This window comes from Zeugodacus cucurbitae, chromosome 6 (genome assembly GCF_028554725.1).
Source record: "Zeugodacus cucurbitae isolate PBARC_wt_2022May chromosome 6, idZeuCucr1.2, whole genome shotgun sequence".
Taxonomy (NCBI): Eukaryota; Metazoa; Arthropoda; class Insecta; order Diptera; family Tephritidae; genus Zeugodacus; species Zeugodacus cucurbitae.
The window spans coordinates 38,549,817-38,563,857 of NC_071671.1; the positions used below are offsets into that span (position 1 = coordinate 38,549,817).

At 35.0% G+C, this 14,041-nt stretch overlaps 3 protein-coding genes across 8 annotated transcripts; 1 reads left to right on the plus strand and 2 right to left on the minus strand.

Moving 5' to 3' along the window:
* Positions 1-1,358: 1,358 nt before the first annotated feature.
* On the minus strand, positions 1,359-2,969 carry LOC105217484 (nucleoporin seh1). Of its 2 annotated transcripts, none has more exons than XM_054233794.1 (5): positions 2,741-2,969; positions 2,236-2,676; positions 1,916-2,121; positions 1,717-1,862; positions 1,359-1,655 (listed from the first exon to the last, which is right to left on the minus strand). In XM_054233794.1, the coding sequence occupies exons 1-5, from the start codon at positions 2,849-2,851 to the stop codon at positions 1,486-1,488; spliced, it is 1,074 nt and encodes a 357-aa protein (XP_054089769.1). In that variant the 5' UTR covers positions 2,852-2,969; the 3' UTR covers positions 1,359-1,485. The 2 variants fall into 2 exon arrangements, with proteins under 2 accessions (XP_054089769.1, XP_011190811.1); XM_011192509.3 differs by having other exon boundaries at positions 1,717-1,859; positions 2,741-2,967.
* A 463-nt stretch (positions 2,970-3,432) lies between these two features.
* LOC105217485 (nucleoporin seh1) lies at positions 3,433-5,147 on the minus strand. Of its 2 annotated transcripts, XM_054233793.1 has the most exons (6): positions 4,901-5,147; positions 4,725-4,835; positions 4,234-4,674; positions 3,968-4,176; positions 3,768-3,910; positions 3,433-3,710 (listed from the first exon to the last, which is right to left on the minus strand). In XM_054233793.1, the coding sequence occupies exons 2-6, from the start codon at positions 4,833-4,835 to the stop codon at positions 3,541-3,543; spliced, it is 1,074 nt and encodes a 357-aa protein (XP_054089768.1). In that variant the 5' UTR covers positions 4,901-5,147; the 3' UTR covers positions 3,433-3,540. The 2 variants fall into 2 exon arrangements, with proteins under 2 accessions (XP_054089768.1, XP_011190812.1); XM_011192510.3 differs by lacking the exon at positions 4,901-5,147 and having other exon boundaries at positions 4,725-4,894.
* Positions 5,148-5,831: 684 nt separating this feature from the next.
* On the plus strand, positions 5,832-12,927 carry LOC105217483 (potential E3 ubiquitin-protein ligase ariadne-2). Of its 4 annotated transcripts, none has more exons than XR_851994.3 (4): positions 5,832-6,632; positions 9,825-11,209; positions 11,277-12,099; positions 12,169-12,927. XR_851994.3 is itself a non-coding variant. In XM_011192508.3 (4 exons), exons 2-4 carry the CDS (start codon positions 6,566-6,568, stop codon positions 11,421-11,423), a joined length of 1,599 nt encoding a protein of 532 aa, XP_011190810.1. In that variant the 5' UTR covers positions 5,832-6,073; positions 6,242-6,565; the 3' UTR covers positions 11,424-12,927. The 4 variants fall into 4 exon arrangements, 2 of the variants coding, with proteins under 2 accessions (XP_011190810.1, XP_028899421.1); XR_851995.3 differs by having other exon boundaries at positions 11,277-11,625; positions 11,681-12,927; XM_011192508.3 differs by having other exon boundaries at positions 5,832-6,073; positions 6,242-6,632; positions 11,277-12,927.
* The last annotated feature ends 1,114 nt before the right edge of the window (positions 12,928-14,041 follow it).

The window sequence follows — 14,041 nt, forward strand, 5'->3', positions numbered from 1 at the left end:
ACTGTCACGCCCACAAAAAGGCGATAACCGAAAACATATAAAGTGCCATAACTAATCCATTTATAAGGTTATCAAAGTAAAATTTGGTACAGTATACTCTCGAACCGCCCACTTATGGGTCAAAAACCATATCTCTGAAACTATTCAACCAATTTCAATGAAATTCGGTTCATAATGTTTCCCTAGCTGCCAATATATTGAACATAAGGACCTCAGTACTGCTAATAATTTTTTTACCTAAAATATATGTAGGTAAGTCTCTCAGATATTTTAAAGATATTCAAAGGGAATATTTTTCTTCTAATAATATGTCTCCGTGCCAAAAATTAAAGATAGACGTTTCGAGATTTTACGCAATGAATGACGAAGCCATCAGCACCGCTAGGGGTGGTTAACCACCTGCTATAATTATCTCGATTGAGCAACACTATTTATTTCTGTGGACAACAGTACTTACGTTAAAATTAATAAAGCTAACTGGGTTGGCTTCACAGAATTCACTGGGAACACATTCCCTACTTTACTCATAATATTTGGCGAATTTCAATTCCGCAAGGTGATCGCTGCTGCAACTGCTTGCTTAAGTGAATTCATACCAGCCAGTAGAATTACGAATTACGTTCCTTGCGATCCGCGCATATGTGATCCCAATCTGCGCATATGTGATCCCAATCTGTAAGCTGTAGTTTAGTCGGTAATTCATATTGCACCCTCCGGTTGACAAGGAAAAAAGTCGCGTTACCAGACGGCTGCGAAAAGTGATGACAAACAACTGCGAGCCAATTACTTTCACCAGCGGGGAGGTCCGGGATGTCATCAAGAAGGCCAAGTCCTTTGTCATTGGCATTGGCCAAGTCATTGGCCCTGACGGAATTAATTTTTTGATGTTTTTTTGAAACTACCCTATAAGAGAACCGTCTTAGTGGCGTTGGGCCTGTCAAAAGTTTTTGACACCTTTCCAACCTTACAACGCATAACCATCCCTGCAGTGGAAGTCGAGTCGTCTCCCAGAACCATCCTGAAATACGTCGACGACATACAGAATTATTCCGACCGGATTTCGGATGCAACAGACTTTCGAAAAGCACTGAACGCTATTCACAGAGGAGCTATTAACACATTCATCGACAAATCAGCACCTATTGCAGACACCGAGCTCGAGTTGTCTCGCGAAACTAGAGTAACCCTCGCGCAACTACGTTCTGGATATTGAAGCAGATTAGACTCCTACCTATACCCATGCAGACTGAACCCAGACATACCCAATATGCTGTTTTGCTGTTATCCGAAATATGAAATATGAAAAGTGAAGTATAAATACTAATCGCAAATGTTAAAATTTAAAAATACCAATCAAGTTACATAGAAAACAATTCCAACTTTATCTAATTTTACAAATCAATATCTTAATATTAATTAATTTAATAGATTTACGCTCTAGCAATATGTTGCAAATTAAATTTGACTCTTTCAAAGCCATTGAAACTAATGCCATGGCACTTGATTTGGGTTACTAATTGAACCTTTTTTATAGTATTTGGCAGTTGCAGAAGCTGAAACAGTCATTACCGGTGAATTTAGACTCGGTTCGTAGGACGGATAACTTCCTTCTGCTTTTATCAGAGCGGCACATTTCCAATTCTTAGTGTAATTTTCTTTACAATAATAAACAAATATTGGTTATAACATAATTCCAGAGATAAAATATATACATACTTCTCCAAATTCGCACACATCCATCATCCCCAGTTGAAATTAACATTGTTGCGAGCATATTCCAACAAACTCTCCAAACCGGACAGTTATGATCACTAAATTTAGTTGCTTGTATATCCAGTTTAGTGTTCGCAGATGCATCACTACTTCAAAAATGTTAATTAAAGTGGATTATAGAAATAATGCTCTAAATACTTACGTTATCCCACGGATGTTAACAATGTACAAGTCTTTACTGGCGACTGCGAGCATATGAAATGTTCTACCTGGGTTAGGTGCAAATGCTAAATCTGTAACTGGTTGGGAGATTTCATTAATTGCGTCGATTTTAACCCATTTACGAGTTTCACTATAAGCAAATATAAAAACTTTTCCAGTATGTGTAGCTGTCTCGTCGCTTCCAGCCTACAAATAGTTTACTATGCATTAGTTCAAATATTCATATGCGAAAGATATGTATGTGTGCATTTGTCTATATTTAACACATACATATATAGCAACGAAGGGAATATTACTTACCGCTAGAAGTTGCGAAGATAACATGTACGTTGATGTATTCCATGATAAACAACTCAATGGTAACTTATTAGCAATTTCATGCAAAACAGGCCATTGTGTAAGGTTCATTATATCTGGAGCTTCATAAATTCTAATTATACCATCTGCCGATGCCGTAGCCAACATAAGTCCCAAGTATTTAGGAGCAAATTTAACATCAGAAACACTTGTACGAGAATCAGCCAGTGTCATTCGTCGCACCCAACGGCGCGAAGGAGTCGATAGCGAGGCAACTTTTTCTCCAACTACTTCTTCCCAAACAGATGCTGTTCGATCGAATGAGCATGTAACTAGAACTTGACCAAACTCTGGGTGAGCCCATGATATTCGCCAGATAGATCCAGAATGTGCTTTCCAATTACTGGACTCAATCCAATTACCCTTCCCATCTTCATCCCACACCTTGGATAAAAGAAATGTTAAAAAAATTCTGGCATTTTATTTATGTGTGTAATGGAGTTCAAACCTTCACTGTTTGGTCACTTGAGCAAGTTGCCATGCGGCGACCATAGTAATCAAATGCGACATCGTGGATGACATCTTTGTGATCTGCTGATATTAGTTCTACTTCAAACATTTTCCACAATACAACTGAAATTAAAATACACAACACAGCGCGCGATGTATAATTATTGAGATGTAAAATAATTGTCCAAAAAAATTAATTCAAACGTCACTGAATGCATAAAACACAGGGTGACAGAAAGAAAATGAAACCATAGCAATAAAAATTCTTCCCTAACTTGTATTTAAAAATATAATTGTTACTCTGATCTTGTAAATATATGTAATAAGTATATTGGATTTTATTGTTCTTCTATGAACAACAAATAGTTCTAGGTGGATTCAAAACCAGGTCCCGTCCGGCTATATATTGAGGGTTTCAATCACAACTGAGAAAAAATTAATTATTAATTATTTATAACTTAAACAATGTTAATTTTGTTCATATAATTTATGGATATAAAAATAAATTATATTAAGATATTACTTGCTGTTGATCAAATCTTTGTTCTCGATTTTCATTGTATACCACATACAATACGATTTGTATTTGGGGAATTTTAAACCAACCACAATTTTTCTTATGGAACCCGATATTAACTATATTTAAAACTACCTTAATATTATACTTAAAAATAATGTACAATGATGTCACACATTTCTTATTTATGTTTATTCAATATTGTGTTATTTAATATAAATTTAAAAAAATTAATTTATATATTTAAATTTATATATAAAAAGATCCTTTACATGTTTATGTTAATGCCAAGGAACCTGGCTTGGATTACTAATTGTTCCCTTTTTGTAGTATTTCGCAGTAGCAGCTGCTGCGGTAGTAAAAGGTGGGGAGTTAAGATTTGGTTCGTACGACGATAAACTGCCTTCGGCTTTTAAAACAACAGCACATTTCCAAGTTCTCGTATAATTCACTATAAAAACAATATCAAAATGTGGATTAAGAATTATACTTATACCAGAAAACTTACTTCGCCAAATCCGAACACATCCATCATCGGCAGTGGAAATCAACATTGTTCCCAGCATATTCCAACACACCCTCCAAACGGGACAGTTATGATCACTAAACTTTGTTGTTTGGATGTCAAGTTTCATATTCGAACTAGAATCACTAGAATGATTAAACACTTGTTATTAAATTTATATACTTCAACAAACTAATAAATACTTTTGTCCACGTATGTTCACAATGTATAGATCCTTACTAGCTACTGCCAAAATATGAAACCGCCGGCCGGCCGCAGGAGCAAAAGCCAAATCAGTTACTGTTTCATTTATTTCACTTATAGTCTCTACTTCAGCACACTTTCTTGCGCTTTCGTTGTAAGCAAATATAAATACTTTTCCAGTATTTGTTGCTGTATCATCACTGCCAGCCTACAAATAATTATTTAATATAACGACATGCATACTTGCACTACTCTTATAACTTACGGCTAAAATATGTGATGCAAGTTTATAAGTAGAAGTGTTCCAGGATATACAACTTAAAGGCAATTTGCATGTTATTTCGTGCTGGACTGGCCATTGTGAAAGGTTCATTATATCTGGAGCTTCGTAAATTCGAATGATTCCATCCGCTGACACTGTAGCTAATAAAAGTCCCAAATATTTGGGAGCGAATTCTACATCAGTTACACTTGTGCGTGAGTCTACTAGTGTTGTTCGTCGTACCCAACGCCGTGCTGGTGTCATAGTGGCTGCTACTTTTTCACCAGCAACTTCCTCCCATACTGAAGCTGTGCGGTCAAAAGAGCAAGTGGCTAAAACTTGTCCAAATTCTGGATGCGCCCATGATATACGCCAAATAGAACCAGAATGCGCCTTCCAACTACTGGAAACTGTCAATTTGCCCGATTCATCCTCATCCCATATCTAAGAAATATTTTATTATTCAAATATGTAATAATATTTGAACCCACTACCTTCACTGTTTGGTCACTTGAACAAGTACCCATTCGCCGACCGTAATAATCAAACGCGACATCATGAATTACATCTTTGTGATCAGCAGATATGGGATCGACTTCAAACATCTCGAAAATAACAAGAAAATTTATGTTTATTGACAACAACAGAAATCACTCGTAACAATATTTACTGCTGGCAGCTGCTTGCTCTTTGGGAGAGGAAAATGTCAAAAATGGCAAGTTGCTCTCACAGCAAGCTAAAGTAAGACCCCCTTCACACAGGCAATTTTTGTTGCGGCAATTCTTAGTTTTATAGAAGAGGGGGCGACGAGGAGAGGAGAATCGCGCCGAGTCTGCTGTGTTCGAGCAACACGCTTTGTGTTCTTATTCGTAACAGTTCGCTGCTATATAACAGTGTTGCATTTGCGCACATTTTAAAATTAATGTATACAATATATTTGAAAATTTGAATTTAATAATTTAATTTTGTATGTAATTACCAAATACATATAGAAATATGAATAATATAATTAAAATGTGTTAGAAAATTGATAATAACGATAAAAATTAGTTAATGAAATATATTTTTTTTGCTTGGAAACGATGCTTACAAGAAGTTGAGAAAATTATATGAAAGAGAATGAGAGAAAGACACGAACAGAGTTGTCGAACAAGAATTGCTCGTGTGAACGCAATGGGCGACAGCAAAAGAGAATCGCCCGAGAATTAGAAACAGAAGTTGCCTGTGTGAAAGTAGACTAACAAATTCTCGGGCGATTCTCTTTTGCTGTCGCTCATTGCGTTCACAGAGAGAATGTACATTCTCTGACAGAAGTTGACTCGTGTGAAAAAACTCAAAGGACTCAAATGAAAATTAATAAAAATATCCCCACACAGGGTGTTAAGATGTGTAATAAACTGGTGTCGAAAGAAATTTTTTAATGATAATCATATTATTCGAATATTTTAATCATGGTCTGACAATATCGTTTTAAAAATTAAAGATCATTAAAAAATGTATTATATATTGAGTTCATTCATTTTAAATATCTTAAAAAGTTTATTAAAGAAATAAAGCACTTTGATCATTCTGTGCTACGATTATTCCATTTGTCAATTTCCCATAACATTTTTATGTCGAATTAATATTACTACGAGCAAATTCGGTCGTCTAATTCATTGTATAGATCTATACAATGGTCTAATTGCTTTGAAAAGTGTTATTTTTTATTACAAGTTTTATGGAAGTGTTTATATTATTGTAAAAAACTGCATAAAATGAATTTATAGAACTAAACCATAAGAAAAGTGTGTGCTTAGTTTTAAGGTATAAATTGGGAAAGCCATTAAATGCACAATAGAAGGTAGAAAAAAGAAAGGTTTAGACAGAAAAAAAACAATGCGGAAATATGTTTATTTTATGAAGAAAATGTTTAAAATTTACATATGTACAATAATTCAAGCAATAAATAAATAAATATGATACAATATTTCGCGCTGTAAATAACCAATAATCAAAAATTTTAATTTAGACATAGCTTTTAAAAGTCTCTCACAGTGAATACTACCCCGCAAAGAATACACTTTACTCTTTTGCCCATTGATTTGACAAAGTACTACATACTCAACAATATATATATATATACAACTCAAATCGCGGAAGAATCGTGCACCTCCACCACCGTTTTCACAACGCTCACAGTCGGCAGCTCGACAGCCCTTAAAGTCAATAGGGCAGTAGTGGTGGTGATGTTTGTTGACTACATTATCACTTTGATTTTGGAATAAAACTTCTTTGGAATACTATTTCTGCTGGAAACCCCGTAAATAATAATAAAGTTTATACTGTTACCACAATGTCAGCCGATTCTGACATGGAATACTCTGACAACGATTGTGAATACGACGATTATTATAATTCAGGTGGGTAAACTTTGCAAACATATGAATACATATAACTTTTTTTTGTTAAATTATATGTATATATCTTACGAGCAATAACAAGTACATATATGTATATTTATATATTATTTAACTATATATATCGCCCTATTACAATATCTATGATTGTTATTTAAGATTTATTTTAAAATTGATACCAGAATGAAAATTCATAATGATAAAAAAGTAATAATTTAATTTAAAAGTGTAAAACAATAGCAAATGTTGAATTGTATCATTTGACAATAAAACCCTTATTGACAACCATATAAAACATAATTTTGTGTTATTATAGTTTATAATCAAATAGTCTAGAAGCAGTATGCACAAAATTCCAGTCTCAATAATTTGTTTGATATTTTTTATATCTTTCAAGCTTTGATTAAAAATGTTTCCGGTAGAAAATACACTTTCTACCAAATAGTTAATATCGACAATAGAATATATATTTACATAATCATAAAATGCCAAACTAACCTTAAGAATAATAACCATAATAATAATGGAACTTCTCTACCTCGAATCTCCATAATTCACAAAAGAACTTCGAGTTAGAGAGACTTCTGAGTTACAGAAATTTTGTATGAATTTTGACTTCTATTGCCAATTCAATAGTTCGAATTATGGAGAACTTCGAGTTAGAGCAGTTCGAGTTATGGAAGTTCAACAGTATATAGAATATTATTTTATATTTATTCAATATATTTTTTGATGAAATAAAAAAAGTATAAGTATAGAGTTCCTTTTAATATTATCACTTCTAATAAAAGATAAAAATTAATCAAATGAATTATTTTGTTAGAGTTAATAGATATCTCATTAACTGATTTAAGCATTTGCTATTGAATTAATTTATCTTATGATGAGGCCCATACGTGTGCATATCCTTACACATAATATAGACAATGAAATATCAATGTCACTATCATGAGGTGCTGTAAAGTAATGCAATGTGATTAAACTTGATTTGATGCAGTTTACGAATAGTATATTTGTGTATGACAATTACAGGAAATAATAAATTTGTTGTGTACATTGCACCACAGTTAATCTTTTGCTTATGTTCCAAAGGACTTAGTGACCTAAAACCCGCAATTTACACACGTGCATCATGAATTTTCGCATGCAAATTAATATGGTACATACATACATATATGCACTAACATATGGTACATACCTAGCTAACCTTTACTGTCGTCACTAAGAATATGCATAGTTTTGCATTCTATGCATGCACACACAAATGACGTCTTTATATACCATTTCGGCAATGAATACGTGCTACAAGTATGTGATTAAAAATTCATGTAGAATTGCGTATATTAGCTCGTTAGCTTGTTATTTCTTATGAAAACAATGTATTTTGTACATATTTAAAAAATATGATTAAGAAAAAATATATACTTATATACATACATCGATAAATGTACTGCGGAGCGCAAAGAGTCCGTTTAAAATATGTATATTTTATACTACTACTAGTTTTGCAATCGTATATCACTAGTAGTCTTTAGAGGAGACAGCTTCCTCCTTGTAATACCAAGTGGACCTTTTAGTAGTTTGGCGCCAATTGGTAATACCAAGTGAGGACAGGTCCTTCTCCATCTGGTCTTTCCATCGGAGTGGAGGCCTCCCTCGTCCTCGACTTCCACCAGCGGGTATGCATCGAAAACTTTCAGAGCTGGGGCACTTTCATCCATTCGAATAACATGACCTATCCAGAGTAGCCGCTGTCTTTTTATTCGCTGGACTTTGTCTATGTGGTACTCATTAGAGCTCTTGGTATTCGACTAACCGAATTAACCGAATAGGGCATTATTCTAATAATAATATTCGGTTTGCACTATTCGGATAATCGTCAGTCATCGACTATTCGATTAACCGCTCATTTTCGACTATTCAAATAATGAAAGTTCATTAAATTTCGATGTTTATTGAAAAATATGAAACTCATGAAAAATGCGAACAATTGACATTTTCAAAAATAAAAACAAACAAAAATCAAAGGCTGCTTGGATTTCAAACAATTTTCATTTATTCAAATGCTCCCAGCGTAGCAACTATTCGAATAGTCGCAGCGGAACAACTATTCGAATAACCGTAGTAGAACGATTATTCGAATAGTCGGAACATTGCGACTAATCGAATAGTACTAACCGGTTAATATTCGTACGAATGGTTACAAACCGAATATTCGAATAATCGGTTTTCAGTTTAATCGAATAATTTTAAGAGCCCTAGTACACATACAGCTCATCATTCCATCTTCTGCGGTATTCGCCGTTGCCAATGTTTAAGAGATCAATCTTCCGCAAAACCTATCTCTCGAAAACTCCTAGTACCGTCTCATCGGATGTTGACATCGCTTCTGCACCATAGGGACTTTTAGAGTTTAGTTTTTGTTCGTTGAGAGAGGACTTTACTTTCAATTGTCTACCCAGTCCATTGTAGCACCTGTTGGCAAGAGTGATTCTGCGTTGGATTTCAAGGCTGACATTATTATCGGTGTTGTAGCTGGCGCCTAGGTATACGAAATTATTTACAACTTCAAAGTTATGACTGTCAACAGTGACGTTGGAGACAAGACGCGAATGCGCTGACTGTTTGTTTGATGACAGGAGATATTTCGTCTTGTCCTCGTTCACCACCAGACCCATACGCTTCGCTTCCTTATCCAGCCTGGATAAAGCAGAACTAACGGCGCGGGTGTTGTTTCCAATGATATCGACCTTGTCTGACAGCTCGTTTGGTATCGAACGGCTCGGAGAGGTACTTCCCGATCCTGACGGAGCTTTTGGTGTTGCTCAACGTCAGCTTACACAGCCGTATTAATTTTGTAGGGATACCAATTTCAGACTTAGCTGCATAGAGGCACCTCCTTTTCGTGCTGTCGAAAGCAGATTTAAAATCGACAAAGAGTTGGTGTTTGTCGATCCCCGTAATAGGGACACTAATTACAACTTGATGGAACTTAGTAACTCTAAAGAGTTTTTTATTGAGAGTAGGATCACTTTCTTCCAAAATCTATAAAACGTACATAATTATTATATTTCAAACGATATTATCAAGTAGTATTACATGCATAACGTATTAATACATTCATATTGAATATTCACATAGAATATTAATTATGATTACTATTAGATCGCATAATAAACACTTTTCAATTTTTAGCTGAAGACTGCGATGTGGAACGGCTGGACCCAAAGAAAACCGATCCTGAGTACTTCGAATTTGTATGTCTCACTGTGGAGGAGGTGGAAAAATTGCTTAACGAGTCTGTAGAAAAACTCAATACGATTCTAGAGATTACACCTTCACTAGCGAAAGTGCTACTACTGGAGCACCAATGGGACAATCAAGTGGTAGTAGACAAATACCGAAAGGATGCCAATGCATTGCTGATAATAGCGCGAATAAAACCCCCAAATCCATTGCTCAGTATGCCTGATCCGTTAGCACCGTCCACCAGCAAAGACGCAGTTGCATTTGGTACGAGTAGTAGTAGTGGTAGTAGCAGTAGCAGTAGTAATGACGACTCGCCGCGCAACGCATTGATCTCAATAAGTGTATGCAACACATACAATGCAATGACACCGGGCGGTGGAATCATCTCTCAGCGCTGTCAAATGTGTCCGGTCTGCGCTAGTACTCAGATGGGTGATAAATTCTTTAGTCTCTCTTGTGGTCATGCTTTTTGCAAAGACTGTTGGTCAACGTTTTTCGATACACAAATATTTCAAGGTATTTCAACACAAATCGGCTGCATGGCCCCCATGTGCAATGTGCGAGTCCCCGAAGAATTGGTCTTGACCCTAGTGACACGTCCCGTTATGCGCGACAAGTATCAACAATTTGCCTTCAAGGACTATGTAAAGTCGCATCCTCAGTTGCGCTTCTGCCCCGGACCGAACTGTCAAAATATAGTTCGCTCACCAGAGATCTGTGCTAAACGTGTCATCTGCACTTCCTGTCATACATCATTTTGCTTCAAATGCGGCATGGATTATCATGCGCCCACTGACTGTGTAGTTATTAAAAAATGGTTAACGAAGTGTGCCGATGACAGTGAGACCGCCAATTACATAAGCGCCAACACCAAAGACTGTCCGAAATGCCACATTTGTATAGAAAAGAATGGCGGTTGCAATCACATGCTGTGTTTTAATTGTAAACATGACTTTTGTTGGATGTGCCTGGGTGATTGGAAAACGCACGGATCCGAGTACTATGAATGTTCTCGATACAAAGACAATCCGAACATTGCCAATGAATCGGTACATGTGCAAGCAAGAGAAGCGCTCAAGAAATACTTACACTACTATGAACGTTGGGAGAATCATTCGAAATCCTTACAATTGGAACAGCAAACCATTGACCGACTGCGTGACCGCATCAATGAGAAAGTGATGAAAGGACGGGGCACTTGGATTGATTGGCAGTATTTGTTCAATGCCGCTGCCCTGTTAGCGAAATGTCGGTATACACTGCAGTATACATATCCATATGCTTACTTCATGGAGAGTGGTTCGCGTAAGGACCTATTCGAATACCAGCAGGTTAGTTTAAATTATAAATCAACCAAACTTATGTAATATATTTAATGCATTAATAATATTTTTTAAGGCTCAACTTGAAGCCGAAATTGAGAACCTATCTTGGAAGATAGAACGTGCAGAAACCACAGATTTGGGTGATTTGGAGAATCAAATGGACATTGCTGAAAAGCGTCGTACAACACTGCTCAAAGATTTTTTCCCTGTGGACGTTTGAGTGCCAATAAAATGACTGCAGTAAAATAGGGAAATTAATGTATATTTAAGTAAATGTCTCAATGATTAATCCATATGTGACTATCTGGTCAACATGACTGCTAATACAAATGGATCAACTGCAATACAAACCCAATGCGCTAAATATTTGAGAGAATATTAAGGATAATCACACACATATACATACATGAACGGATAGTTACGTAATGCGTACCATATATTATTTAAGTAGATTCTAATATGTATATATTTATATAGCGATATTATCTCTGGGCAATATCTACATGGACATGAGTGAAGTTCTGTTGATGGAACATTATGAATTCACAACAAAAAACTCTTACACAGCGCATTTACATTTCGATTAGTTAAATAGCATTTAACAATAAGTATTTCATTTTAGTTTTTCAAATACCTGGGTAGTGTAATCTACAATTTTTAATGTGAATATTTGACCAAATTAGAAACTCGTTCGAAAGACGGCAACTTTAGCCAATATGGAACTGTTAGACATGTATTACCTTATTAAATTAGAAGTTCAACAAGACACATGGAACTGATTATCGAACCCAGTAAGCGATTCAATTATAAACTAACGAAGGACATCTTAGGTGCATTCTTTTCGTTTCAACGAAACAATATGTACAATGTATTGTAGTTATGCATATACATATAAAGTAATTGTAGTACTGTTGTATAAAACTAACAATTTATTAGATATTTTAGTTTATATATTTTTATTTCAGTTGGAGGGGACTAGTTATCTTCCAAGGAGTTTTCCATGCTGAACGAAATATTTTAGATATATGGTACCTAAAGTCGTCCGTTTAACATTATTTACCCAGTATTAAATGTAAAATATTAATTAATTTTTATTTTTTGTTTACTTGATAAGACTATGTAAACTTTCAATGTGATGGAGAATTTCGGGAGGTGATATTGAATTCAGCGCCAATATTCTGATGAATATGACTAGTTTCTTCCAAGTGATACATTCAATGTCTCGCAATCTAATTTTACAATGTGTATATAATATGTGGTATTAAATTGGCTTTAGATTTTTGTTTATTTTTATACTTCTTTATTTTATTTAATTGTAAATTTTACTGTGTATAGTTCGACTTATACATTTTGACTGAATAAGTAATATTATGATATATAATAAGTATAGAATAATATGGAGCTTCAACCGGAGCTCTTTAATTGTATAATTAATTATAATTAGATAACGTATCCCAACAAAGAAAGTGGAATATATATAATGAAAACAACAACTCCTACATCCCAGCTGTTATGGTATAACATCATGATATTTTCAAATTGCAATTGCATCTATATACATATATTGGGACACATTTTTATTTTAATTACCTTGTAAATTTTATCAAAAACATTAACAGCCATTCAATTGAAACAATTGATATGAAAAATATGCTTTTAAAAACATCATGCATATGAAAGTGTAATAATTAGAAAATAAAGTACATTAATAGCAATAGCGTCAATCACTTTGATTTATTTGCCTTCGGATTATTTATCGAGATTACTAACACGACAATACTACAGGCAGTCTGTCGATTACTTCCATACCTCGCGTTTACGAGTACATATTTTTTGATAAATCCGTAAAATCTCCAATATTAAAAGTTGAATGAGTTGACAAGAAAAAGCCAAACAGTATACTCTGAACTTGAATATTTTATGTTAGCGTATCTACTTCCAGGAGTGCTTTAATTTTTTATTCAAAGTCTGGTTGTTATGCTATTATAGGTGTTACCACAAATAGTTAAGGACCAGAAAGAGAACGAATGGCATAACTCGGTGAGAACTTCTAGAGCTGGTCGACTGCGTATCTTTATGGTCCAACCCCGTTGAAACAGCCTATTTCTTGTGCCTCACGTTAGACACATCCCACTACAATAATTTTGCTCTAACCATTACAGCAGTTTGATTTTTGTTAAGGTTATATGTTATTTTTTAATTTATTTTCTAAGAGCAATTATGCACATTCTCTGAAATATGTCACAAAACTTCATACAAAACAAACTTCTTGTACTAATCTCGTATAAAAAAGACAATTCAAGTCGTTGTCGTTGTTATCGTCGTTTCGTTCCAAAATTCGTATTGTAACGGATTTCCAAAATCTGTCGTTGGTCGGATCCGAAAATCCGAGTCAATCCCGGTGTAACGTAGAACCGGCTGTTGTGGGGATCATCGAACGTTCTGACAACTATGAATATCGATGTATAGATACATTTGGCAAGTTATTGATTTCGATTGTCAATTCTAGTTTGATCTGGTTCCATTTTCGATACACTGCCCTCCACTTAAGTCTGATCGTCCCGATTAGACACACTTCCAGAACCAAACGTTTAGCATTCATTCTTTTAATCTTGTCTTCTAGGACACTGTTATCCTCCTTCGCATTTCGAAAATTACCCTCCCAGTCGTCTACGACGCTGTTTCCTGTACAGCGGAGCGATAAGCCAGGAACAGGAATATATGGGTATCCTCTACACCAGTGATGGTACCTGTACACCAACTTTCCTAAAAGCTCTTCCAAATTTGGATGAATAGTTCCACCGTGATATCGGGTTGTGGATGTTATGCAGCTTCAAA